At 33.8% G+C, this 27989-nt stretch overlaps 1 protein-coding gene across 2 annotated transcripts; it reads left to right on the forward strand.

Annotated features, from left to right (window-relative positions):
* On the forward strand, positions 1 to 27979 carry LOC128998384 (uncharacterized). Of its 2 annotated transcripts, XM_054424497.1 has the most exons (24): positions 1 to 193; positions 1602 to 1823; positions 2784 to 2930; positions 3619 to 3756; positions 4224 to 4360; positions 5338 to 5584; positions 5941 to 6126; positions 7913 to 8081; positions 8609 to 8735; positions 11317 to 11493; positions 11815 to 11975; positions 13178 to 13275; positions 14110 to 14260; positions 14783 to 14889; positions 15405 to 15538; positions 17638 to 17764; positions 18979 to 19082; positions 20001 to 20225; positions 20817 to 20944; positions 22136 to 22306; positions 23407 to 23543; positions 25367 to 25457; positions 26324 to 26376; positions 27835 to 27979. In XM_054424497.1, exons 1-24 carry the CDS (start codon positions 2 to 4, stop codon positions 27880 to 27882), a joined length of 3477 nt encoding a protein of 1158 aa, XP_054280472.1. In that variant the 5' UTR covers position 1; the 3' UTR covers positions 27883 to 27979. The 2 variants fall into 2 exon arrangements, with proteins under 2 accessions (XP_054280472.1, XP_054280473.1); XM_054424498.1 differs by lacking the exon at positions 20001 to 20225.
* Positions 27980 to 27989: the final 10 nt, after the last annotated feature.

Genomic DNA, 27989 nt, shown 5'->3' on the forward strand with positions numbered 1-27989 from the left:
TATGGTGGTACCCCTGACTACAGAGGCGTTGTGGTACAACTGGTCTCTAGTAGTCACCGAGGTGGATACAGAAAAGTTGTCTCAGTCTTCTCAACGACAGAGGAAGAACCTTCTTGTTTGGCTAGGTGCTAGAGAGGTATTGCGACTGGCCAGACAAGCTAATCTCCACTTTCTTCCAATCAACACTAGTCTGGTAGGCAATGGCTTAGTTAAACTTTCACACTACTCCAAACATTAAATACCCCAGCCGCAGCAAACCTGCAGAAAGAATTTCCATTTGTCTGATTGTATTTTTACTAAAATATTACTATAAGTAAACACATCAAAATTATTCCATATTTTATTAACCCTTCCCGGACGACCTATAATATGTAAAAAGACAGCAAAATGAATAAAAAATAAAAAAAATAAAAATTATTTTTTTTTACATATGTAATTCATAGAATGTTGTAAATAGTTGATCTAAACAGCCCTTTTGTCCAAAATATTTTTTTTACTTTTTTTTAAATTGTTTGTTAATTTTTTTATTCTTCCAGAAAAAAAACATTCCTAGGTAGTACATCGTTTAAAGATATAATTGAATAAAAGACCGTTTTTACAAATATTAATGTTGTTATATATAATCAAATATGACAATAGATGTCGTAATAATCGGCGGATATATCCACCTACCGTCCGCTATGCACAAAATGATAGCGGATATATCAGCCTATAGTCCGGGAAAGGGTTAAGATAAGGTTTAATGAAGTTTGCTGCTACATGCAAAGTAACTTAAGTTTTTTTAAATGTTAATATAGCTTAGTAAAAAAATGCATAAGCTAGTAAATTACAAAATTTGACCTATGCATAGCCATAAGAATAACATAGAGAGGTGCCTGATCCTTAAGATTTGTATCTGGTAAACATTTTAGTTGTTCAGTACAACCTTGAGGTTTGAGCCATGTTAAGGATTGAACATTTCCTCAAATTTCAATAATGTTTGTAAATTTGGCTTCCAGCCCTACACCAATGTTATAGATCCCTCCCAATAAATTGCTTAACACGTTCGCTGCGGCCTACCGTAATAGCAGTAGCGCAGCACTGGCACTGCTTGCGGCCTACTGCTATATCAGTAGTGTGCTCGCCTGCCAAATATTGCATCTGTCTGAGCCCAGCACTCAGCTGGCTACAATGTGATTGTTGCCAGGCTGTAGCTTGGAATAGGAGCTTTATTTTGGTGTAGGCTGGTACTAAACATTCCCGTAAAATTCCTTCTGGCAATGCTTTTGTCCCGTTTTTGGGGATTTTCTCTATTCAAGCCATATTACAAAGACTCTGGTTATTTATCCAGGCAGTGCTGCTACCTTTGGGTGTTTCAGTGAACTACGTCCACATTCGGGGTAACGCAGAACAAGCACCACTGCTCTTTTGTGATTCGTCTTACTGAGATATTTCAATGCCAATAGCGACCGCTGATTCAGTAGCGCACCGGGGCTCTGCCCGGGCCTCGCCGCAGTTTAGGAGCGTCTGTGTAAAGGTTTTCAGCAGCGAACGTATTTATTTGCTTACAGCTTATTTATAAGTTTATTTAAAGATATTAATGTTAAATTTTAATTTTACAGCTAATGCCAAATATAAATTATCGTATAGAAGTAGCAGCTAGAAACTTGCTAGGAGTTGTTGGACCCTCAGTTGGACTAGACCTACAGTTGGTAGAAAACAGTAAAGATCCATACATTGGCTTGATCATATTAAGTCCAAAAAGCACCCCAGCCTCACAACCCCTTCCTCTGGAAGCAAGGGTAACCTCAGGATGTGGCGTTGTGTGCTTGGATAACTTCAAGGTAATTCACAAGTTTTACAGCACCATTTAAGAATTATGTAATTTCAAATTAAATGCATTCATTCAATTACATTCGCTTGTGTTTTGGTTTCTTTCAAGTTTATGAGGGTGCTATAGTGTTTAGGGAGTACAGCTATAGTGGTTAGAGAGCAGGATTTCTGCACTACTGGCTTGGAATTCAATTCCGCCAATTATCAATGGCAATCCGTAATATGATAATGTTGTGGACTAAATGATTTTGAGCATCCTAATGCTGTTGATCCTCCAATCAAGTAAAAAGGAATGTTTTCAGTTTTCATAGAGAACTGTCTTTGTATTTCATTGAAGCCCAGTGTGATAGCGTAGTCTCGGATCGGTGATACACTTGTCAATGTCTGACTGTTGAATTCATCGTATATTTGATGTCACACAAGTGGCAAAATGTAGATCAGGCTTCGTACCACACCATGGCAACCATAACGCGCAATCGTGAAATTTGCCATGATCTCAGAACATCATCATCGTCACTCGCCAGTTTTTATGCATGGGTTTTGTCCTGAAAACAGCTGTTGGAAAACATAACCTCTCAGAGAAGTTATGAGTAGTGATTGTACCACTATATGTTCCTATATGGGTGGAAACGGGAAAATATACTGGATTTTAAATTTTAACATTATTTTTTTTAGAATAGTTTACCTAAATTAGTATGTTTAGTATGCCAAACAGAAACAATATCATATGTCACTTGTCCAAAATGTGTTTACCGTACTCGTATGGTAATACCACACTTGACTTCATCTCGTGCAGGAACAACGACACTCATCTGGTAAACCCCTATTTTCCGAACTAGTAACATAATATACTATTACTGTTGCAACACCCGTATGCAAATTTAGAGTCTGTTGGGCTACCAACTAAACCACCAACTCAACATAATTGTTTAACCGTAAAATTCTTACAGATAATGTTTTGTATGTTTCAGTATCAATGGGAGGTTACTAAGAACAACAGAACTACGGCCTTGTATTCCAGTTGGTTCAAAGTGACGGTTCCTGGACATTTGCTCCAAGACACTGGTCTCTACAATATCACTTGCATAATGTCTAACAACTCTATCACCTTAGCTCAGGTCTGTACTTAATTATTTAGAAAATCTAAATCACTCTTTTAGTTATATGTATTTATGAACTTAAAACGTTATCATTATGATGAGCCATAAAACTGAGCAAAAGTGTAGTATTTACTGAACATCTCAGTGGTCGTACCTTGGGCTATGCCAGACATTGATTTTGGGACTAAGGTTGTAGCACTAGTCAAATCAACTGGAAAATGATCTAGACAACGGGAACTATCTGCTTGGCCAACGGAATGTAATGAAGCAGACAACGACATAGATATCATATAGTGGAATAGAAGAAGTTGAGTAAACACCTATCAATTATTTAAAAAAATTAATTTTGTGTATACAGTTGAAAATGAGATTAATTGAAATAGCATAAATAACGTTTGAAATATTTTTGAATAAACACAGACTTGAAATTTCTACCATTGACTAACCACAAAAAATTAGATTTCTAAAACGGCTTGACCTTCATCTTGGTTAGTCAGGGTTTTACAGTATTAATCACAGGAACCATATATTTTATAATATTTAAAAATAATATTTTGAGTTACATTTTACCTGGTTGGCACCGTTTCCTGTATTTTCAATTAAATAAGAATTCAATAACCCAACAAATTTGAAACCAAGCTTAGTAATAAATCCTAAACCTATGAATATACATTGTGCTTTTAAAATTTCAACACTCTGTTTCTAGGCAGACGTCCAAGTGTTGGTCGAGCCAGCCAAAATAGTCCTGACTGTAATACCAAAAAATCTCATATTGGGAACTGGACAAACTCTTAATTTGGATGTCTCTAATTCTCTGCAGAATACAAATATTTCTAGTTTTCAGGTATATACTATCTATATATATAAAATAATTAACACTCGAAGGTTGGGCTTGGTAGTTAAATAATGCAAATATATTAATGATGCAAATTTATGGAGCTAAAATGACTGAGCTCAAGTTCAGTGGATAGTTAGTTAGTTTTGGATTTTTTATTCCCTATGTTCCAAACCCTGATATAAATGAAAATCGCCCAATTAAGTTTTAACTTTGATTTTATCATGGTATTTGGTTATTGGCCGAGCTAGTGTTGAATATTACATTTTTTTTAGTATTAGTGTATGGTATAGTGATCATATAGGACTCAGATATAATCCTATGAAGACTCCTAGGATAGGTTAAAAAACAATAAAAGTATCTGTACTGTATAGATACTTTCATTGATATACAGAAATTACTAGATTTAAAAACTTTCTATATCATTCTGCAGTATCAATAAATGTTTTATTTACATTACACAATTTGTTTTTAAGATATTCTGGAGATGTATGACAGTGGATGGGCAGGAATGCGTTGCTCCAGGATCAAAACAATTAGTATCAACAATTTTCAGTTCTGCTCTCTCTAATCCAAAACTGAAGTTACCACCTGGTTCACTTTCTGTTGGAAGGTAAGTTTCTTCAAATCAATTTTTCCTTTAAGTTTGTTATATCAATCTGTAATCCATATTTTTATATAATTATTTTTACGGGTATGTGAAACATCAGGTTCTTAGAGAATAAGTTTATCAATACAGGATATATTTTGATACAACTCCTTAATAGTAATACACTTCAAAAAGTTTCTCATATTCCATTCATTCTGTTAATGTAGCACAAAACTGTCAGGCGAAATCTTGAAACAAATTAAAGTAACCTTTTAATAATTTATTTTATTTTCTATCCAAGTTTCAAGAACTTAAACTATATCATATTACCTTTGTTTTAGCCTGTAGTTCTTGAGTAGGCAAGATGTTTATGTCACCCTACGAACTTTGCCAGCTTGTGTGGCAACTTTAGGGCTCTTCCCAATTTATCTTCTTATCACTCACACCAGAAGAGGTCTTTAAGGTATTTACAAAATTCATAGGATGAAACAAACCTCTTACATACTCAAGAACTACATGCTAAAACAAAGGTAATCCAATAAACATTAACTGGATGATGTGGCAACGTAATTCCGAGTTTTTATTTCATTTGTATTTTATGTAATTCTGGTGGAATAAATCATTATTTCATTATTTCATATAAGGTAAACTATTAAGTCCCAAAGACTCCAAAGTAGAACTGAACAAAACAGCTGATAAACTATACCCTTAGAGATGCAGCCCAGGGTTGCCACCTTAGGTCAGGGACAAATTGGGATATTGCCCCCCTCCGTCTCGGATTAACATAGGCTTAAATACGGGCATAAGGAACCAAAATCGGGACTGTCCCGGCAGAATCAGGACAGGCAACCCTGGTGCAGCCTGCAAGCCGAGTTTTAAACTAACTTCTACGATTGAGCTTTTTCTGACTAGTTTTGTTTGTACAATAGACCAACAGTAGTATGTCTAATCAATGGTCGAGCAATGAGTCACTTTTAATTCTTCATTTCACCCATCCAAAGGTATAAGTGGACAGTGGCAGTTGTGAGTGTACAAGAGGAAGATGTTGTAGCAGTGTCATCTGCAGATGTTGAGGTTATGCCTGGGCATCCTCCCGTCCTGACAGTTGGGCCTCCGTCCATCACTTCCCGGACGTCTCTGTCCTACCTGACTGTCTCAGGCTCTGCCGCAGAAGTGAGACCTGGCTGTAAACTCCAGTGGACGTCTCTGCCTTCTCTCGGGTGTAATCTTCTTCCGTTTGGCAATGCGGTAAGATTTGAGACTATACATTTAAATATTGCAAAAACTTTGTTTAGGGATAATTTTTGGCAATAGAAAGACAATTTTGCCATTTGAGGATTTATGGTGACCATTTTCCAATAATGTAGTAAAATGGATCAAAGTAGGTAAGGTTTTAGTAAAGTTTTGCAACTTTGGCTGGGTGTCTGTACTATAGTGATTTTTTAGATTCTTTCTCAACTGAAGACAGTATCAGTGAATAAACAAAGATGAGTGATGACTACTTAAACCAAATAAACTGCTTGGTGTTGCACTGTCAAATTTTACATTGATTTAAATTAAAATATACCATTTACTTAAACTCAATGAAACTCTGTCTGTATTAGAGTGGGAGTAGCAAAGAGTTGACATCAGGAACCAGGGGAGACTTGACTCTGATGTTACCAGCCAGATTGTTGCAGCCTGGTGCTCAATATTGTCTACGGTTTTCAACATTTTGCAGTGCTGCTGAATACGCTCACGCAGACGTTTTGGTGCAATTGGATTCCATACCGAACATAGAAGTGCTAGAGGTCAGTTGCTGTAATATCTTTATAAAATATAGAAGATGATATTGTTGAGTGTGGCAGATTGCGTGGAAATATAATAATAATATCTATGGTTCTTACCGTCAACGCAATCAGGAGTAATATTCCACTACGGCCGTTTCGGAGATGACTCCATCGTCAGGTGCGTAGTGGTACACTAAACTATAGTCTTGTCACATTTAACACGAGTTTTCTTCATTTGCATTGCGTCAGGGGTTGAATAAATAATACATATACAGGACGGACACACGAAAACACGAATACACGAAAACATTTAGAGCACGTGCACGGCTTGAAAACTGACGACCGACTGTTCAATCCTGGTCACTGCAGGAGTTACGTGGATGACTGGAACAGCTGATAACACGGTGTGCCAACCTTATCTACTCAAATTATTACTTTCCTGTTTGATTTCTATTATTCTCTCAAAAATTGGATTGGCTGCTGAATTTGTTTGGGAGTTAATTACTAAGTTGGGTTCTCCACACTTAAGTTTGTAAACACCTGGCTTTTCCAACAATGGTGTATTCCTATGTTGAGGAGCAGACAGCTTACGTTGGAGGCTATTACTGGTTCTGTAAGCAGTACTTACTGCTCACAACCAGAGGAATGGAGGAGGGAGAATGTGACTCGTATTTTATTGGACAGACTGGTAGGTGCTTTAAAACCAGATATAAAGAGCACATAAGCGCCATTAAGAAACCCAACCCTACTTCAATTTATGCCGAACATATTCAACAGTATTGCCATGATTATTCCGACATAAACAGTTTAGAAATACTACATATTGGCAATAAAAGTCACAAACTTAATTGCATCGAAAATTTCCATATCTACAGCAGTACAGCCAAAGAACCCAACTTAGTAATTAACTCCCAAACAAATTCAGCAGCCAATCCAATTTTTGAGAGAATAATAGAAATCAAACAGGAAAGTAATAATTTGAGTAGATAAGGTTGGCACACCGTGTTATCAGCTGTTCCAGTCATCCACGTAACTCCTGCAGTGACCAGGATTGAACAGTTGGTCGTCAGTTTTCAAGCCGTTACAAGCCGTGCACGTGCTCTAAATGTTTTCTTGTATTCGTGTTTTCGTGTGTCCGTCCTGTATATGTATTATTTATTCAACCCCTGACGCAATGCAAATGAAGAAAACTCGTGTTAAATGTGACAAGACTATAGTTTAGTGTACCACTACGCACCTGACGATGGAGTCATCTCCGAAACGGCCGTAGTGGAATATTACTCCTGATTGCGTTGACGGTAAGAACCATAGATATTATTATTATAGAAGATGATTCTAATACTATATAATGTGAACATAAATAATATTATCCAACACAATCAAACCAACTGATTTGAAAATTATTGAATAGTGAGTGAGTAAGTATTGGTAATGTATGCTCAATTGAGTACTACATCTATATCTGTGTGTCTGAGATGGTAATCTGATATGTTTAAGCTCCTCTCAGCCAACTTGCATCTTGGTATGAATGAAGGCACCTCTTCACCACCTCTTCACACACATGTTCTGATATATTCTCTTTGATTTTGACGGAATATAACCAAACAGGCATTGTTTACAAAAATCAATATTTTTCTAATTAATTTTAAATTAGCAGGATATTTAATTAGTTATTTATAGGATATTTAAACTTTTAAGTTGTTCTATATCATCCAACCTAATATGAGTCATAGGGAAATTAATTTGCTAAATATTTTTTTATACATAATTTACAACTTTTTGTCTATTTGATCTTTATGCTGTCTAGGTATCTCCTGCTCAAGGAGAAGCGTTGATTACTCTTTTCAACTTCTCAACGAAAAGGACTACTAAGTTTGGCAGTGTTTACAGTTTTGGGTATTATCCACCGACAGGCTCGCCTGTTTATGTTTACTCTTCTGCATACTTCCTCTCCACTAAGACTATTCTACCTGTTTGTAAGTTTGTTTGATAAGTGTTAGGTATTATTTTATGATAGCAAACAGACCTTGAATGGATCTAATGTTGAATATTGTATTAATATAAAACAAAATCCTTAATCAGATAACGTAAATTGTGTTAACGAGGTAACTTTAAGTAAACTGTTGTAAATTGTCAGATCATAACATTTGAAAAATTTATTAAGTCGATTATACGCTTTTAAAGTATAATAAAATCAACAATCTTCAACAATCTTCCAGTATATTTGGAAGGAAACCTAAATACTCATTATTATATTATATTTATACTGGGAAATGGATCTAAAAGTGTAAAATTGCTATTACTAAGAACCTATTTGAATAAATGAATCAACAAAGTGGCTAAAACTTGATTAGTCTTCTGATAATTTGTTAAGAGTTTTTAGGTTCTTCAGATGGATTTGATAAGAGTTCCTTCTAGGTAACTTCAATGTTTTGTTTGAAATTCCCAGATTACACCATTCATAATCATTGACAAACCTTACTATTCAACTTATGTGTTACAGTCAGTAATGGAGGCAGCCAAGTTAAGACGTTGCTGAGAGTTTGTTCCGCTCAAAAAGTTTGCTCCTTTAGAGATGGCCCTTTGATCAACACTGCTCTTCCAACCTCGCTGACTCCACAACAAGTCAGGTATAGCTGTGGCGACAAGACACACACACAGCACCATCGATTTTGTTTTTCCCTCCTAACAGAGTTTTTTTAATCTATGGGTAGTCCATAACTCTTCATTTCTTCCAAATATACCGATTATTGAACATCACGAATAACTTTGCAAAACCTTCAAGTACAATAATTTTATCAGAGCTAATCTCAACTAAACAGCCAAAACTGAGATGTATGCTGCAACCTGGGAGCAAAATGTCTGTGTCAAGCTTATTGGGACAGGCTTACTTTAAAAATGGTGGATGGATAGTGTAGAAGTTGACAATTCTTGTAGTAGTGAGATGCACTTTGCTCATGCATTTTGCAATTTAAAAGAAAATTCTTACTATGACTTTGTATGTATCCATAAAAACATATGTTTGAATGGAACTGGTTGAATTTGAGTAAAAATGTATTTTTAAGCTTCAACGTCTTATAGAGAAATTATAAGAATATTGTAGGGAGAGTCAGAAATATATTTATAGAAAGCAATCCGGTAATAGAAAAATTTCGGTAACTTAAAATATAGACTTAACCCTCCTTAATTTGTCCCCGACTTAATTTGTCGCTGCAGCGACACATAACACACTTTGTGTAGTGTTTTGTGTCGCTGCAGCGACTCACAAACACTGTTTACGGCAAGGGCTCTATGACTGACAAAATCGGATTGAACTGGATCGAGTTAGGTATCGTTTTATTTTACAGATTCAGAGCTTTCTCCGGAGGTCTGTCTCTAAGCGCTATTCATTTTAGTTCCGAAAATATTGTAGCAGACAGCTGACGTGCGTATTTGTAAACAGCTTGGTTATCCTCGGACCGATGACTGATGTGTTTTATTACGTTTATCATTGTTTTAGTGTTAAAAATCAAAAGTAGTGATATACGTGGTGCATTATAAGAAGATTTAAGTGATTTTAAAGGGCTGGTTGATGATCCTGAAGAAGTAGGTACTGATATTGATGTAAAAAATCAGCCAGATTCCTAGCTATGGTTAGGCTATGCATTCTTAGCTAAACGCTATGTACTGAAATCTGTTTTTTGCCCATAACTTATTTATTTGCAAATCTACTTCCTTATATTATTATATATTTGTAATCCTCATAAAATTTAGAACAAAGTGGCTATTTTCAAATATTTATAAGCCTATTAGTCCAGTCAATGAATGATCCAAAAGTAGGTGTAGAGTGCGTGAGCAGGTAACTAAGCGATTCCTTCAGAAACTTGTTCAGGGGGCTTAGGGTGTTAACATACCAAAAGTCCTGACTCCTAGGTGGTGAGCCAGGGGATGGAGGGGGAAAAAAGGGGGGGGGAAAGGTACGCATTTTGGGTTTTTTGATTATATCTCGAAAACTATCAACTTTTTGTATACTATAGTAAATTATAAAATTGAAGAAAATTAAATTTTCTACAAGAAAAGTATATAATGTGTTTATTTTGGTTCAACAGATTACGAGTTATAACTTATTTAATTGATATCTTATTAAAATACTCCTTCCATAAGAAATACATGTAAATTAGTATGCGAAATGGGGCGAATCCTATCCGCCCAAAGGAAATATAACTGATATTCTGGAAATATTGACAAAATTTCCAGTAATTTGACACTTTAATCATGAAATTTTGTCAAAAATTAAAGTGTGGGTGAGCGTTTAAAAATGGGATGATTTAAGGGTTTTTTTTATATTTCCAATAAAAAAAACACCTAAACTCAAAATTTTGTTACCTCACCCTCGCCTTAATTTACGATCAATTTTAATGATTAAAGTGTCAAATTACTGGAAATTTTGTCAAGATTTCCAGAATATCAGTTATATTTCCTTTGGGCGGATAGGATTCGCCCCATTTCGCATACTAATTTACATGTATTTCTTATGGAAGAAGATTTTAATAAGATATCAATTAAATAAGTTATAACTCGTAATCCTGTTGAACCAAAATAAACACATTATATACTTTTCTTGTAGAAAATTTAATCTTCTTCAATTTTATAATTTACTATAGTATACAAAAAGTTGATAGTTTTCGAGATATAATCAAAAAACCCAAAATGCGTACCTTTCTCCCCCCCCTTTTCCCCTCTCCACCCCCTGGCTCACCACCTAGGAGTCAGGACTTTTGGTATGTTAACACCCTAAGCCCCCTGAACAAGTTTCTGAAGGAATCGCTTAGTTACCTGCTCACGCACTCTACACCTCATTCCTTGACTGGACTATATAATTTATACAATTTCATTGAGTGCGAACTTATTTTTTTTTGAAAATTTTCCAAAATATTTTTTTTTTACCTAAAAAATTTTTGAAACAAATGTTCCTTAGGTTCTATGTATAATATTGAAGCCCATGATTTTCCAAACAAAATGGTATATAGAACAGTATAATTAACGTTGTTTTCAAGCTTCTCAGATCCGTTTTAATAAAACCTTGCAAATGAGCAAAAAATAGGCAGACATTAAGACCAAAACAAGGGACACTCGGAGGGTTAAAATCTTTTTAAATTTTCTTCATGAAAATTTGAATGTTGTAACTAACCATACTAACACTAAAAAATCATTTCTCTTGTATTTTTTCAGATATTTATCTAGGCTGACATCATCATTAATAGCAAGTGGTGATCCGTTGGAGGCAATGACTTTAGCCACTTCTATCATCAGCACCACTAAAATGTTAAAGGACCAAAGCAGCAACCAACTCCTCACCAGTAGTATCACTGAAGCAATACTTGAGAGGATCAATCTTACCTCTCAAAGGTGAGTTTGATGCTTTGTTCAAGATATGTTGAAATTACAACACAAGGATATAATAGCAATTAAAGACTAATATCAGCTGGATCTTTAACCTAGAACATTTATTAAGAGCACAGCTTTGGAACAAGGACAGCCGGGTCCATTATCAAACCGGAAAAAAAACATTCAGTTTACTCAGGATCGAACTGGCAAACTTCTGGTTACTAGCCGAGCACTACTATAGCCACTTAGCTACCCAGCAATATAAGATAATTATTTTAATTTGTCATTTAAAGTTTTATGACTACCATACTGAATATTTCAGATCCATGTCGGTTTTTTCAGATTGGATAAAGACCCTTCTTCGAGACTGGACGCAATTTTGTTTCTCGACTCCGTGACCAGAGTTCTTCCTCAGCTACAACTTAACGACTCTTCCTTAACAATTGTGGTAGCCTTTCGGGATAAATTGGCCTCAACACCTGCATCCAAGCCTAACCCCTCAGGTCAGACATATATTTATTTTTTGGAGAGGGGAATTCTGAAAACGGATGCCTTAGGGGGTCCCACCCTAAGGGTATGTGGGATGCCTGTCCACCTCCCTCCTGGTGACCCACTAAAAACACCCCTTATTATACTTTCTCTTCCTCTGATTTTGTAAAATTAATTTAGTGTCTACACCAGTAGCCTATTTACTGAAAGTAAAAAATGCTTTTAAGTTTTTAAACATTTTAAACCCCAAAATTTGGAGAATGTACCGCAATTGAACTTGCCCCTTTTGCACTGAAGTAAATGCTAACCAATACTACGATAGTAACACCCACCTTTGGTTATAATAATAAAATGATATTAATATTATTCTTTCTATGTCCTTTGACCAATTTAGATAGGTTGATCTTGAAGCTGTTTATTTGTTGAAGCTTGCTATGTAAATAGTAGTAATACAACTTAATTTACTGTAGCATTAATGATTATGTTATTTTAAGCAATATACATTATTTTTATTCTTTGTAATAGAGCACATTTATTGATAAAGTAATTTTTGTTTTTCTAGCGTGAAATTAACTTCATATTGTTTTTAAATAATCATAGTAGGAGAAGAAATTACAAACATTTGGTTAAATTTTCCATGGCTTCCACGGTCACTTAATGTAGAATTGAAGTCTTCTGGCGACGACCGTGTCAAAAACGATGAAACACTAACACTTACCGACGTTTCGGCCTCGATACAGAGTATCATCTTCAGGGCGACTTGACTCCGCACAGAAGAAAAATCAAGTCACAGATGAAAAAAAGTTAGTTTTTCGTCGTTTTTGACATGGTCGTCGCCAGAAGACTTCAATTCTACATTTGGTTAAATTGTTCATGAAACTTTAAAATTTGTGTATATGCTCCTGGACCTGAAGAATATGATTTAGGAATAATGTTTGCCTGTGTGTGCATATGCACAGCATTTGTGATAAAAAATTAATAAGATAATTTAATATAGATTTCGGTTTTTGGGTATTTTAATAGCCCAGTGGTTGATGTTTTTGACGTTTCAGACTTATCAGCTTTGATTCCTATCCTAGCATACCAAAAACATTTAAAGCGTTAATACTGCTTTACACCTTTGCCATTATTTAATACAAAATGTTACTGTCATAGGCACTAACAATAAAAATGGTATATTTTGCTACACATTATAATTTTAACTGTGCTTAAGCAGGGAGGCTCCAATCTCAGCTAGTTATGGAACCAAGGGTCGTCAGAGAAAAACGGCAGCAGTCAATACCAACGGACATACCTCCGGAGACTCCAAATACAGTAAGTACAAAATGTCTTTTTTAAACCACTTGTTTACCACCAGATTTTCGGCATAGTTTGATTTCTGTATTTTGACAGCTTTGTTTAAAGTGTGCTCTTTATATCTCTTGTCAAAGGACCGCCCTTATTTAACCTTTAAAAAATTATTGCAGTCATTGGATGGTTTTTACTGGTTCTTTTTATCAAATCACCACGTCTGTTTCTTTTATACAAGCTAATCTAATTTTAAAGAGGTTCTAAATGTTACTATTTCGCGAAGTTCTTACATTTAGTTTTTTAGCGTTAGAGACAATTTTCACCATTTTCTGCTAAAATATATTCATGTTTTCTTTGTGAATTTTTAGCAGGATTTTTTGCTTTTTCAAATTATCAATGATAACAGGACTGAATCCAATGGATGCTGCAATATGCTTTAAGACGTTTCTTTCAGATAATTTTTATGTTATTCAATGTTGTGTTTATTTTTCAACAACTGTGACATGATCATCTTAACAATGGTTTAAACATTCAAGTTTTGTGTGATCTGATGATGATGTATCAACATCAAAACGCTTAGTCTATTCCTGGAGCAGAAGAGTGAAAACACAGTGGGAGAAATTTTTATCAAATTTAACATCATATGTCAATGTGATTTGAAAATCACATAATGAAGTTATTGTTTATCTTAAAATGTAATTATATAATATCAATTATACTTTGTACTTTAATTATACTGTATATTTTGTAATAAAAGTAGGATAAGAGTTGTTTAAAAAAACAGTTGTTACACTGAGAACTTGACAAATAAAGGCCTGTTTATTTATTTTTTAAGTATAAAACTATTTTATCTCGCAGGTGGAAATTTGGCTTAGAACTTCAGAAGCTGCCATTCTTAGCTTTAGCCCAAGTAAAAGTCTAGAAGAAAAACAAAAACTGTTGACTAACCTGGACGGTTACATAGCTGGACTGTGTCAGTGGCTTCCAGATTCTCGACCCATCTATCTTGGTAGGTCTATGAACATTAGTAAAATGGTAGCAATTGCCATGATTGGCAGTCAGAAGTAAAAATTTTAACCATACTGGAATTTGATCATTTACATAATCGAAATGTGTGTGTTGTATTGGCCTCAATTGTTACATTTTGCCCAGAAACTAAAATACCTTGTTACAACAATACCTCTATGTTATATCCTGGAGGTTAACAACCATGAAATACCACATACCATGGAGCAATGAAAAATGATATATTGTATCTTCTATTTTCCATGATTTTAGATAAGAAAGAGATGGAGAACTTTCATATACAATTTTTGAATGAGATATTAAATATTTCAGACAGCCTCTTCTTGATTAATCTATTTCCAGATTCTGCAAATTGCTGTAAATCTGAAACTTAGCTAAAAAAAATCAGGCCAAGTTTAATGTAGATTTACATTTAGCATGGGAAGAATAAAAAGATTAAAAATTTTACAGAGCAATATTATACGTTAATATTCATAAACTTAATTAAAAATATGACTTAATGTAGGTAGCCGTGTTGTGAACTTGAGTGTTCAAAAGCTAAGTACTGCAGACAATGGTCAGAAGGTGAACATTCCCAACTGTCCAGATAAGTGCGACATTTTACCTGCTAAGGTAAGTTGAACAACTGACACATACAAGTCAATTGTATACATAAGTTGAATACAGATTTAAGCCTTTTTTGATGTGTGTTTCATGTTTAGCTCGGTTTGACTGTAGCATCACAAAGGGAAAAATAAATATTATTCTCTTTATTCCCTCATTGAAAACATTCAATTTGTAAATAATAATAATCAATGTAAAGCATTTGTTTCATGTGTTTCTTTTCTTTCATATCATATGTACATATTTCAATTTTAAATTTGTTGATGAGTTCATTTGATTAGAAGTGACCTTGTCTTTTTATCTGAGTGTTCGATATAATTTGTAATTCAATATATTCTATACTTAAACTATAACTTTAAATTCGTTAAATTTGAATATGTTAAGTTCAATTAACTTTACTCAGAAACTAATTCATAAAACTATATAGATACTTATATTATTTTACTTACTTGATACTTGATGTCTTCATCTTTGAACGACATTATCGTATAGATTGCGTCAATTTATTTAACTTCTGTACACAGGTCCACCTAGGTAAAGAATTTATCAGCAAATTCATGAGAGTCAATCTGGATCCAATTTGCCTCACAGGATTTCATTTTCCATTCGGCTCATTAGATACGGTTTTCAAAACATCGCCAGGCTTCATTCAGTTGAGGTTTGTAACTTATATAACAAAAAGGCATAAAATAATATATTCCAGGCAAGCTAAGTAGCTACAGTATACGAGATACAAGTAATATAGTGCTGCAAATTTAATGTTTATAAATCCTTTTGATTGAAAAATTTTTCAAAGTTTTTGGGGATATTTTCATTTTGTTATTCTGTGTTGGTAAAGATGCTGCAATTAATTATCAAATGACAATGTGAATCATTTGGTAAATTTGATTACATGACACAAGACTTTGTTAGGTATGACCACAAAAAAGTCAAAAAGATCTTCAGTATTACCAATTTGAAAATTAGGCTAACAGTGTTGTAAGCCATGCAAGCCTACATAGGATGAGTATTTACATATTTCAATTAAGGGGGAGATTTTAGAAAAATAGATGATTAACTAATTATCAAAGTACTCTGACATTGATCTGTAAATTGAGGATCAAATTATTAAATTATTCCAAAACCTTAAGTTTAATGATGCTTTAAACATTGTCAAGAATCTGTCTCAAATACAAATCTAAGACATGTATTAGAGACTTAAAAATATAGATTCCAAGTTTTGGTTTGAGAGAGAATCATGAATCCTATGACCTGGCCTCTTGATCCACTTCTGCATGTAGTCCAGGATCTGAAGGGGGTTGAGTATGCATGGAAAGGCTGACGCAATTTTATTTCTGATTGTTGTTATAGGCACTATAGTGATAATGAAAACGTATGTTGTAACCCCCATCGTGGTCGACATCCCGGGGGGGGGGGGGGGATATGGTGGGGGTGCCGTTTACTTAAACACGTATAACTCGAGAACCATTTGACATAGAACAGTGCAACAAGTGCCAGTTTACTCATAAAAATACAAGCTTTAAAAATGGTTATTATGTTTAAATCCGTATCTTTATAAAATATTAAATTGATTAGGCAAAAAACCAGTTTTTATTTTTAATGATACAAAACATAAAATTTAATATAGAAAATTAAGCGGTTACATTATTTATATATTAGAGGTGTCATTAAGAAATACTGAAGATAGACTGTGGCATTGACCAGTGACAATATGCGTCGTTTAGACACATGGAATTTATAGTTCTCATTATTAATTTTTATCAGGATTTTTAATTACTTTGTACAATGCACTGTTCAACAACAGGTCGTCCGAGGGTGGTGGGGTTAGGCTCGTTGGATAGCCTACACAATGCCATTACCTGTAGTCATAGAGAAGTGGTCACCTGAGAAACGGGCGATTGTTATCGAGTCGTTTAAAAAAAGTAATGATTAAGTCATTGCAAAACTCAGCGGCATTTCCATGAATTCTTTAAATTAGGTCAACATGGAGAGGTTCCGTTGGATTATATGTATGGATAATCAACAAAATTACAGATTAATACAAATTAATCCGTAGGAATAAGAATTAAGATTGAATCTCAAAATTAGTGTAACTGAGCGGTCAGACATGTTTAAAGCAGATGCTAGTTTCGGGCGGGCCTACGAGGACTGTTTTCCACAGCAGGACGAACTCTATCGAATGTTATAGTTGTCTGACATCCGATCTGACTTTGGACGGCTTGTCAGCTTAATTTTGAACGCAGAAGCCGTTGTTCTTAAGTTGGTAACTCACCAAATGATTGTGCCACTTGACGGAATCGACGTCGCCCAAATTTTAAAAAAATGCACGAAACTGCCGCTGAGTTGCAATGACTGAATCATTACTTTGTAAATTCGACTCAATAACAAACGCTTGTTGCTCAGGTGACCACTGCTCTATGACCACAGATAATGGCATCGTATAGGCTTTCTAACGAGCCTAAACCCACCACTCTCAGCTCAGAAGACCTGTTGATGAACAGTGCACTGCATAAAATAGATAGTTTTTTTTTGCCGCACCCTGTATTTCCTGGATATTTTAAGGCAGCTATTGTTGTCAAGATCCATAAAACTTTGTTAACAGAGAGAAAATTGTGTATGCAGAATGTCTAATAATAGAAAATGCATTTTTATTTATCAACATACAGTACCAATACATTTTTTCAGAAGAAATCATGTTAACAGTTTTTTTTTTTTTTATTTAGACATAATTTTAAAGGCCATATGTTTATGTTTTAGCTCGGTGTATCGTCTAAAGATCCTTACTTATTCATTGAGCAATGTATTTAAAGAAGCTCCATCACCAACACTGAAACTGGGTTTTCCACTGGAGTCTCCTCTGCCATCTCCACAACATGTTATCAAGGTTTGTACACTTTTAGGAGGATTGTTGAAACAGGACTCAAATATACAAAAAAAGTAGTGAACATCGTAATAGTAGTTTACGCAACAATAGTATAAGGATAGTCTCTACGACAGGAGTAGAAATTTAAAGCACTAGCTTTGGCAAGTGCCTTAAAAACTTCTACCATTGTCTCAAAGGCTAATAATGAGAGTTGCTTACACTACTACAACCGTTTCTTAAATTACGTTTGTAAAACTTCAATACCTATACTATTTCTGTTACTTTTTTAGGGAATAGGCACTGCTAGCAGCATTCTTACCATAAGTACTATTTCATGTACAAATAATGTGAGGGAGGCATAAAATCAAATCATGATTTTGAAGTACTTCAATTGCGTTTACACAGAAATTTGACAGTTTGAAATAACAGTTTTAAGCAACAGCAAGAAGAAGAATGCAAGAAACTACCACAAAACAAGCACAAAAATAATAAATAACAATGTGCTTTTGGAAAACATTTTGGGAGCTGAACAAAATTTATTTGATATATGTAGAGATTGGTGTTACGATAAATGAAATGAAATGAAATGAAATGAAATCAACTTTATTCATAATTTGCAAACATGTGCACGAATGGCGTCATTACATTGGATCAAAATCATTATGCTTAATCCTAAAAAAGTACAAGATATAATCACTATTGAAAAAGTTCTTATTCTAATATATTATGTAGGAGGAAATATTCATTCTTTGAGTACAGGGGATTGGTTAAAATAAAAAGTACATTTTTAGATTATTTTTAAATTTTGTAGTCCTTGTGTAGTCCTTTTATTTTGTTGGAAGAGCATTGTAACATTTTATATCCATATACATTGGTTTTTTTTTCAAAAAATCTTAATCTATGGGAAGGTGTTGCATAGTTATTTCTGTTTCTGGTACAGTATTGATGAGAATCCCCTACCAGTGAGACATTATTTGAATTTTGGACAGTATATAATATACATTGATTGAGATAATAGCTATATACAGTCATTATGCCTAGTTCTTCAAATTTTTCCCTAACAGAATCTTGCCAATCCAAATTTAACATAATGCGTATTGCTCTTTTCTGGAGAATTAAAATTCTGTCTAAATTAGCTTGTGATGTTCCTCCATAAATACTTATACCAAAGGATAAATGTGAGTGAATATGAGCAAAATAATGCAATTCATTGTTATTGTTTTTTGTGATTACAGTGTTGTATCGTTGTGTCAAACACTTGGACAGCAGATAGATGTGAGATGGTCCAGGTGAACGAATCAGCAGTTACTTGCAGATGTCCTCCCTATGAGTATTATAGGTAAGTGCTTTAGAAGCATGCCCATCCTATTTTTTATAAGGAGTTTAGGGGGCCGGGAGGTACGGAATAACCCCACGGAAGAGGAAGGGCAAGAAATATTTAAAATTTAAGTACAAATTGGTTGATTTTTCACATTTTGTACATAAATTTGTTTTTCTAACTTATTTTTTTAATAGTTTTAACAATTTGAAAACTTACTACTGTGGCCACTGGTTCCCAGTAGTACTTGGGATACTTCCTTCTTCCGTCCTAGTCTCAGCTTTGGTCTTCTAAGTGGTCTTCTGCCTCTTGGTTTTCTCTCCAGAACCAACTTTGATAAGGAGCCTTCTTTTCTCATGTCCTTCCCATCTCATCCTTCTACTCCGTACCTGGGTATATCGACTTCAGTATCTGGGTCTTTAAATAACTCCATCTCTTCCCAATTGTGATTGAACTTCCATTGTCCATACTCATAGGTTGGTCCATTCACTTATCTTAATATTTTATTTTCAAACACAATATCTAATCGTCTTTACCGATTTTTTAAATTGTGTCCAATTTTCTGATCCATACAGGAGAGCTGGGATGATAATAATTTTCTATATTTAATTTTTATCTTTTTACTCACAATCTACAAAAATATGGTTAATGTCCCCCCCCCAGACCATATGAATGGACGCCTTTGTTTAGAGTGATTTCTTTACTTACACAAATCGTTAAACCATATGAAAATCCTTTTTATTTTTATTAAAACTCCATTTATTTATAATATTCGTCCATTACATTAATTAATACTTATAAGATAATTGAATATGAGTCCTTAGCTTAGCTGCAAAAGCAAATCTGCAATCATCTGTCAACTTAATCTGCATATTTGTTTTGCAAAATAGTGACTCATTGGTTGTTTTTTATCCATTAAAAATTAATTATTTTGTTTAGTGTGTTTGCCACATTGATACCAACAACAACAACAACAACAACCACAGCAGCAACAACAACAACTGTTACCACAACAGAAATGGCAACCAGTGTTGCAACAGCTTTGCCAACTGAGCCACCAACAACAACAATAGCCACAACAACCACTACTGTAACCATTCCTCCAACAACGTCAACTCCTCTTCCAACAGTGGATTCACAACCTCCCAAGAATGTTGCTTTCAGGTAACCGCTTAGTGAACCATAATAAATGACTATGTTTCGCAATAATACAAACTAAACAGGACACCTTCACAGTTGTTTTTGAAAACAAATATTGTCTATTTTACTTAACAATTTTACTACAAACATTATTGCAGGAAATCAATACAACAATAAACGCAATAACAAATAACCTTATTTAAATTGTTGTAAAGGTTTCTATTCCACTTGTTATGACATTAATTTTCAATATCACCTTTTTTGTACATTGGCCTTATTGGTTTGTTAGTAGTGTAGGTAGCACTAACACTTTCTTTCAACAAATAAGGCGTTGATTCAAGATTTTTATTTGGCTCTAGTGATGTACACACTCGTTTATTTTTTATACCAACTCCACTCTAATGTTTTTTAAGTAAATTTGAGCTTTTTCAATGGTCTATATTCAATATCAGTTTTAACATAGCACCTTCTTTTAAAATCTATTTCATCTGTGCTAATCTGACCTGACCATCACTAAGTTTAATTTTTTTAGAATTCTTACACCTTATATCATTATGTCATTAATTTATAAGTGAAATAAAATTCATATTCAAGGATAATCCATGTTTGTTTTAGGATTGCAGAAAGATTTAGTAAAGTAGTTGGAGAAAATTCTACAGAATTCAGTAATCTAATAAAAAATCAGCTGATAGAGCAGCTAAGTCTTCCCAAAGACAGTATTTTAGACATATATGTGACAGATGGTAAGTTGCTAAAATTGTACGATTAAATATTACTTAATCTACGCTGATACTAGACATGAAGGAATTCACATTCAACTTAATATTTTATCATTGACCCATTAAAGGTAACTTTATCTTGGATATTGTTGGGATCCTGAGTGTGGGCTACAGATGAGAGTTTATCAATGGGTAGCCTATTTCTAGTAGAGTTACAGTACCGGTAAGCACATTTCCATTCTTCTATGTTCTTTTCTTGTTTCAGATTACTATTGTATTTTGTACTCTCTTCTTACAACTTGCCCAGCCCATCTAATTCTTCTACATTTTAATGAATTCAGAAACCACATCTGGATCCTTGTAGATCTCTCTCAATTCGTTATTATGTCTTCTCCTACCCTCTCTTTCTTAAAAGAATTTTCATAAATATGTCTTAGAATCTTATTTTCAAAATTAATTATAATTTCCTCTCTTCCTTTTTATTCAATTTCCATGTGTCCGCTCCATATAATAATACTGGACTGATGATTGTTTTATATAGTATAATTTTGGTTGTTAGCATCATACATCCATCCAAATATATAAATAAATTAGTTTATTTTTCATACTAACCTCCAGAGGACGTTGAATATTCAAATTGGCTTTATACCTGCTTCGATGTAATCTAAATTGTTGCTAGTGCGGCAAGTAGTGAGACTTCTTATAAAGTTGTCATTAGTCATTAGATGTGAAAAAATGTCATAGTTAGTTCATCAAAAGGTTGTTGATTCATATAAAGTGCATTCAACACATACAAACAAGAATATTTAAACTTTGGACATCAGAACAGTACAGTTAACGGTATATTTTGAATATGCATGCTGAGTCATGTTCCTACACGAAAAAAAACACAACATATGTATCACTAGGACTTGTTTGAAAATGGTTTACTTGGCTAAAATTACTCAATACTTGCATCTATCAGTTATTTTAAGGTTGTAATTACAATATAAAGTTTAATATAGTTCAAGTTTCATAAAATAGTTTGAAATAGCAACAATCTTTCTCTAAAGGGAGAAAGAGAGTGTCAAGAATCCTGTTTAAAAGCAATGAGTACATTAATGGTTGTTTATGTACACGTTTTATATTTAAAGAGATGCTACATAATTGATGTCTGCCCGCAAAAGCAAAGCGACTTAGCCACGAAATATATCTAACAGGTGTTTCTGTGGACAGGTAGCATTCTGGTCACGATGGCGTTGCGCAACACTCAACAAATGTCTGCTGAAGAGTGTATGATGGAGTTGGCACAAGCGCTAGATGTTGGTCAGCTAAATCTGCGCACAGCTGACAATCAACCTTTGGATGTACCTCGACAACCTCTACAGGTCCTTAAAAAGACTACAGGTACCATCCTTAAGAATAAGAATAAGAATCCTTTATTGTCATTAGACACAGTTGTGCAATAGACATTGTCAAAGCTAAACTAAAAAAATTTAACAGAGTCATGAACATTATCACAGTGGACCTTATGTAACATAGATGTAAAACTTAGCCTATATCTCAGAAGAGATCACAGTTGTCAATTGAGAATAAATATCATAAAATAAAAAAATACAGACTAGAAAAAAACAAACTACTACACAAGGTTACTAGAAAGTAGGTGTTTACGGTCTAAGTAATCTGTCAAATATTGGTGTTCAGCAGATTACGGCGTTTTTGAACTGGAGAAAACCCAGGGAAACCTTTCGGATGCATTGTAGCAATCGATCTTTGGGGCAAGCTTCACTTCAACTTTTTATGTAGTCTATAATTAACTGTACCTGTGGGCCGAGATTTTATCAGGGGAAACTGATAATTAGATGTAAACTCTATTAGTAGTCTTCGTTCAATGGCATTCATTCAAATGCTAGTCAGGTGCTAAGTTGAGGTTTCCTAATTATATTAGACATTTTAAAATTAAACATATGTTTTCCTGGTTTTAGCAGTGTGTGCCCATTGCTGTACATCGCCCTCCTATTTCTAGGAAGTAGATACAACTTTCTTTTCACCCCCTCCTGCTCCCTTTGTCAGTGTGAGCCGTAGTTTACTGAAGTACTGGAAAACGCCTGCGTGTACATCTGGTAGTGTATTGTTTCCCCAGAGGAATAATCTGTGTGAGCCCAATCACATTGCGGTTCAGTGATGATTTTACTTTGACGAGTATTGTGATATTAAGTTAGTTTTTTGTTTGGAATGGAATATAAATGGAATCCAAAGACCAAAGAATTGCAAGATTAAGTCCATGAAGGAGGAATGATTTCAACTTAGGCTATCTGGTTCTAATGAATACTAGTTGAGTGAACGCAACCTCAACAGCTGATCCCAGACCATTTACAACGTTTCCTGCGATCACAACAGTGTAAGCTACTTAACACGGAAGTTGGACAGTAGAAGGTAGGATAATCGCTGCTCTACTGTACCAACAAACAGAGCTAAGTACAGTTGTTGGTTGTTGTTTTATCTAGGAGAGAAGAGTGGACTGTCAGCAGTATTTCTAGCTTCTGTATCTCTGGGTCTGTGTGGATTGGTTGCGGTTTACGTCACTTTGGTGACGATTGTTACCAAACATTCACGTAAAAAAGAGGCCTTAAGGGCTGTCCAGGTAAGTCAGAACCAAATTGACTAACTACATTGGTTTGCCATTAACCCAATACTAGCTTTGTTATTGACGCCAAGAAAAAAAATTAAATATTACAAAAAAAACATTTGCTGGAATGAAATAATCAATAATTATGAATTTAAAACAAAAATTGTTATATTTGAAAAATTGTTAACATTTGGTCGTACTATAATATTTCTGAAAATGGAGTTGAAGGCTTGCTTATACCAAATGAAGTTATTTAAATATACATTAAATTGATAAGAAAACAAAACTAGATATGGAAAAAGTGAGTTTAAAACTGATAATTGTAACTTTGTAAGCAAAATAGCTGTAAACAAAAAAAACTTAAATTGTGGATGATTAATGTCACCTTATAGTATACGCAACGATTGCGTAAAGATAGTTTAAACAACACAAGTCGCCTTAAAAACTTCTACGAAAGTCGTTAACACTATTTACGCGAGTTGCGTACACTACTTTACCTATGACAGTGTTTTAATTACTAAATATTACTACTCATAACTTCTATAAGAGAGGTTATGTTTTTGTTTATAACCTCTCATTGACATTGACAGTGATGCAACAAAACATTGTATCAACACTAATTGCACAACTCGACAATTAAATTGCCCTAAACAGCTGATTAGTTGAAGTTCGAATCATTACAATTTTACTTCTTCTCTGTCAATCCATGAACCTCATTGGTCTGTTATCCGTGTTGTTATAAATAAAACTATGCTGTTATGAAAGTAAACAATGCTGTTAAATGAGATACTTTTCAATTCTAAGAACTGAACTGAAACGGCTACTTTAAAAACCGGTCGTAGGTAAAATCTGTTAATTTCATACTAACATGTCTTTCGTAGCTGGTTAAAGCTTTATCAACATTAACTTTGTAAGATCCAATGGTAGGTATGTATTAGCTAGCATGCATCAAGCAAAAACTGTCACTTACAGATATTTAAAAACAGCCTGACAAATTCTGCACTAAACACGATTTTACGTTGAATCCATCAAGCTCACGCGTAAGTTAGCCCCTCATTTACACATTGCGTTATCAGGGGCATCGCAGAAGTTACCTCCCTGTCCTAACAAAAATTAAAAGTTCAATCCAACAACCGAAACTGCCTAAAACTGAACGTAGCACAGTTCACCTAAATAAATATGCAAGGTACTTTAAATTTCAGATTGCTGAAGGATTTTTAATTGTTTTCAATAAATCTTTGCAAGTGCAGAGGTAACCTCTGCTTTGCACCATGGAAGAAAAATGGACTTAGTAAGTCAACAAAAGATTCCTAGGAACCTATGGAATATATTCTACTGTATTTTATTAGTTTTACAAAAAGAGCCATGCGTTTTATGTTAAACTTAGATAACAAACAATCCGTAAAACAGCATTTTGCTGAGTTATATAATATCTTCACCGAGTAAGGATTATACATTTTAAAAATCACAATGACACTGAAATGAAAAGAATATTATTATAATATTAGGAACTTCACATAACTACAATACTCGACATCGTTACTACCTAGCCAACCAGAGACACACCGGTAATATAGAGTTTTATTATACAAAACCCATAAATGCAGGTGCTAGGTTCTTTTACTCTCTGCCAAAAGACCTTATGTCAATAATGTCTAGACCTTAAAAAGAAAATTGATGGGGTATATAATTTAAGAACTAATACCCTTTCAATGAATATTTTTGATAAACATTTCTATATGTTAAGTTATTGATACCATTCTGTGTTTATAAATAATGAATAACACATTTCTGATTCAGATATTTAATTACTTTATTCAATAATTATATGATTACAGAGAAAGGCAGCTGACAAAGTTTCAAGGTATTCATCTCTTCCACTTCCGCATTCTCTAGACGGATCCAGCATTCGATACGGAACTTGGAGTGGTAAAATATACCAAAACACTTTGTTATTAGTTTAACAAATGTTTTCTTTTTGGAACTAGAACTGTATGGAGTAAAAAAACTCATATAATTCAATTCAAATCCAAAAGCCTAGAACATAGTTAAATTTTGGTTGGCACACTAAATTTCAATAATTAGATAAGGAATTGTGGTATATTTTATCCAACAAAGAAAACGATTATAAAAGATTGACATGGTTCCTAAATCAACAAAATATATTACATTTATATTTGTAACCATTACATACAAGCATATTGACCTTTGAACTGGATAAGATATCTACTTAATAATAAATACTTAATCTGGAAGACAAGTATTATAAAAATGTTTGTGGGTTTCATCACAACCATGCTTAGAGCATTAATAAAAATTCTTTGTCTTATAAATTCACTATAAAACCCCCTCCAAACCCTACCAGTATTTATTAAGTGTTTAGTAAATTATCAATAAGTCTTATCACTAATACATAACAAAGATTGTTTTAAAACTTAAAATAAAATACTATTACATGAAATAAGCATTGTGCATGGACTTTTAGGATTCTCAAAAGCAACTTAATACTAATTTGATAGGTAGATATACATTATCAAATTAGTAAATTTTTAATCTTTGTATTTGGTATGGTCTTTAAAACTTACAGTTAATTCATTTACATTTGATCAAATTAGCAAATATTAGCAAAAGTTACTGCTAAAAGTTTAAGTAAGCCGTTGTTGTTTTTATTTTGTAAATTTTGCCACATAACTCCTACTTAAGAAGGTGCAAAAGGCTTAGAGTTTTAATTTAGTCTTCTACTTTGATTTGGCGCAAAATTGTTGTTATAAAAAAGTTACTTCTAAATGTTGCAGGAGATGATTTGGATTCTGGAATCTATGATTCTGATGCTGGAAAAAGAAGTGGTGTAAGTAAAATGAAATCTCTATTCTCTATTACTGTATGTACTTTATCTGCCTTGGATGAGGTCTGTCCAAGCATAGCATCCTAAAATGTTCAATTAGATAAACATAATTTTTATAGTAAAAGTCATAGGGAGGCCAGAAGGTCAAACTTTGCTCATCTGCTGAGCTTTGATTGAAAACATGTTAAAACCAAACTGCCAGATAATTTGTCACAGGAAGAAATGTAAACATCTTTAAATTTTTGATTGGAATATTAATATATAATTTTGAGTTATCATGTAATTTTGAAGTGACACTCTTTAACTACTTCCTAGACTAGCCAAACCGTATTGATTAATACAATAAAACTAAAATGTATTTATAAAGCCAAGACAACAAAACTGGACAGAATCATTTGCCAGGTCTCTAATTGTGCAACAATTACTTTTTTTTAAGTAATTTCTACCTAAAAATTATATTGCTGATATGTCAATGTATCACTGTTCAAAATTTGTTATTTTTTTAATAGATAACAATTAGAACAGTGTGTGTTGCTAGCCCAGTGTAGTATCCCGGGGTCTTTGGTGTGATAGTTATATTACCAGCATATGAAGAAACATTTTGAGTTCCTCTTCTAGCAGGGATACTCACAGAAACGGATGCATTGCACGACGTCCAATAATATTATTCAGTGTCACGACGTCCAAAATATAATTTTTGAGCTGTTTCACGACGTCCAATATAAAATATTTTACTGTTGTACGATGTTCAAGTGCCACGACAGGATACTAACTATCATAACCTAACCTAACCTAACAACCTAATCTAACCATGCAGGAGCTTTGGACATCATGCAACAGCGCTGAGTTATTGGACGTCGTGCAACTGCTTTTGCATAACGTGCAATCTCATGACGTCCAAAGCTTGTAGAAAGACTATTTTTTGAAGTTTCTGTACTTTTGGACATCGTGGCACTTGGAGTGCAACAGTCAAATATTTTATATTGGACGTTGTGCAACACTCCCACAGAAACCACTTTATGAAGATAAGAAAGGGAGTATTTTCAAGGTATGGTAAAATATTACCTACAAGCTAATTTTTATTAATATAACAATAATACTTGCCTTTTGTTTTAATATACCATAAAAGTTATCTTGTGGAAAGGACACCTTCTTATATGGGTAAAAGATTTTTTAACAATTTGCCTGGGTACTACAAATCTATAATAGGATTAGTATCTTTTAAAGAAAAAATTTTTGAATTTTTATTGGAAAAGAATTATTATAGTATTGTTCAGTTTCTTGAAGATAAATCAATGTGAATTGTTTGTTTTGTTACCTACTATGTATTTATTTTTACCAATATAAGCTAGTTTATTTTAGTATAGTTTGACAATGTCACCGGTTTTGTCTGGCTGTGCCAGAGCATAAAAAAAACGTTTTGTGACAATAAAGATGACTTTGACTTATGCTTTCTTTCAGGCTGGGATGGTTCCAAAGCATAAGGATTTTCAGAGCACCAACTTGTAATAAATACAATAAAACAGCAAATCTACTGATCATACTGATGGTTTTCTATGAAATGTAGGAATTAAGATTTTTACACTTAATTGTTTCAGTTTTTTTCACATGCAATA

The sequence above is a fragment of the Macrosteles quadrilineatus genome, unplaced genomic scaffold (assembly GCF_028750875.1).
Source record: "Macrosteles quadrilineatus isolate MER2022 unplaced genomic scaffold, UCM_ALF_1.0 Scaffold_7__1_contigs__length_78375512, whole genome shotgun sequence".
NCBI lineage: Eukaryota > Metazoa > Arthropoda > Insecta > Hemiptera > Cicadellidae > Macrosteles > Macrosteles quadrilineatus.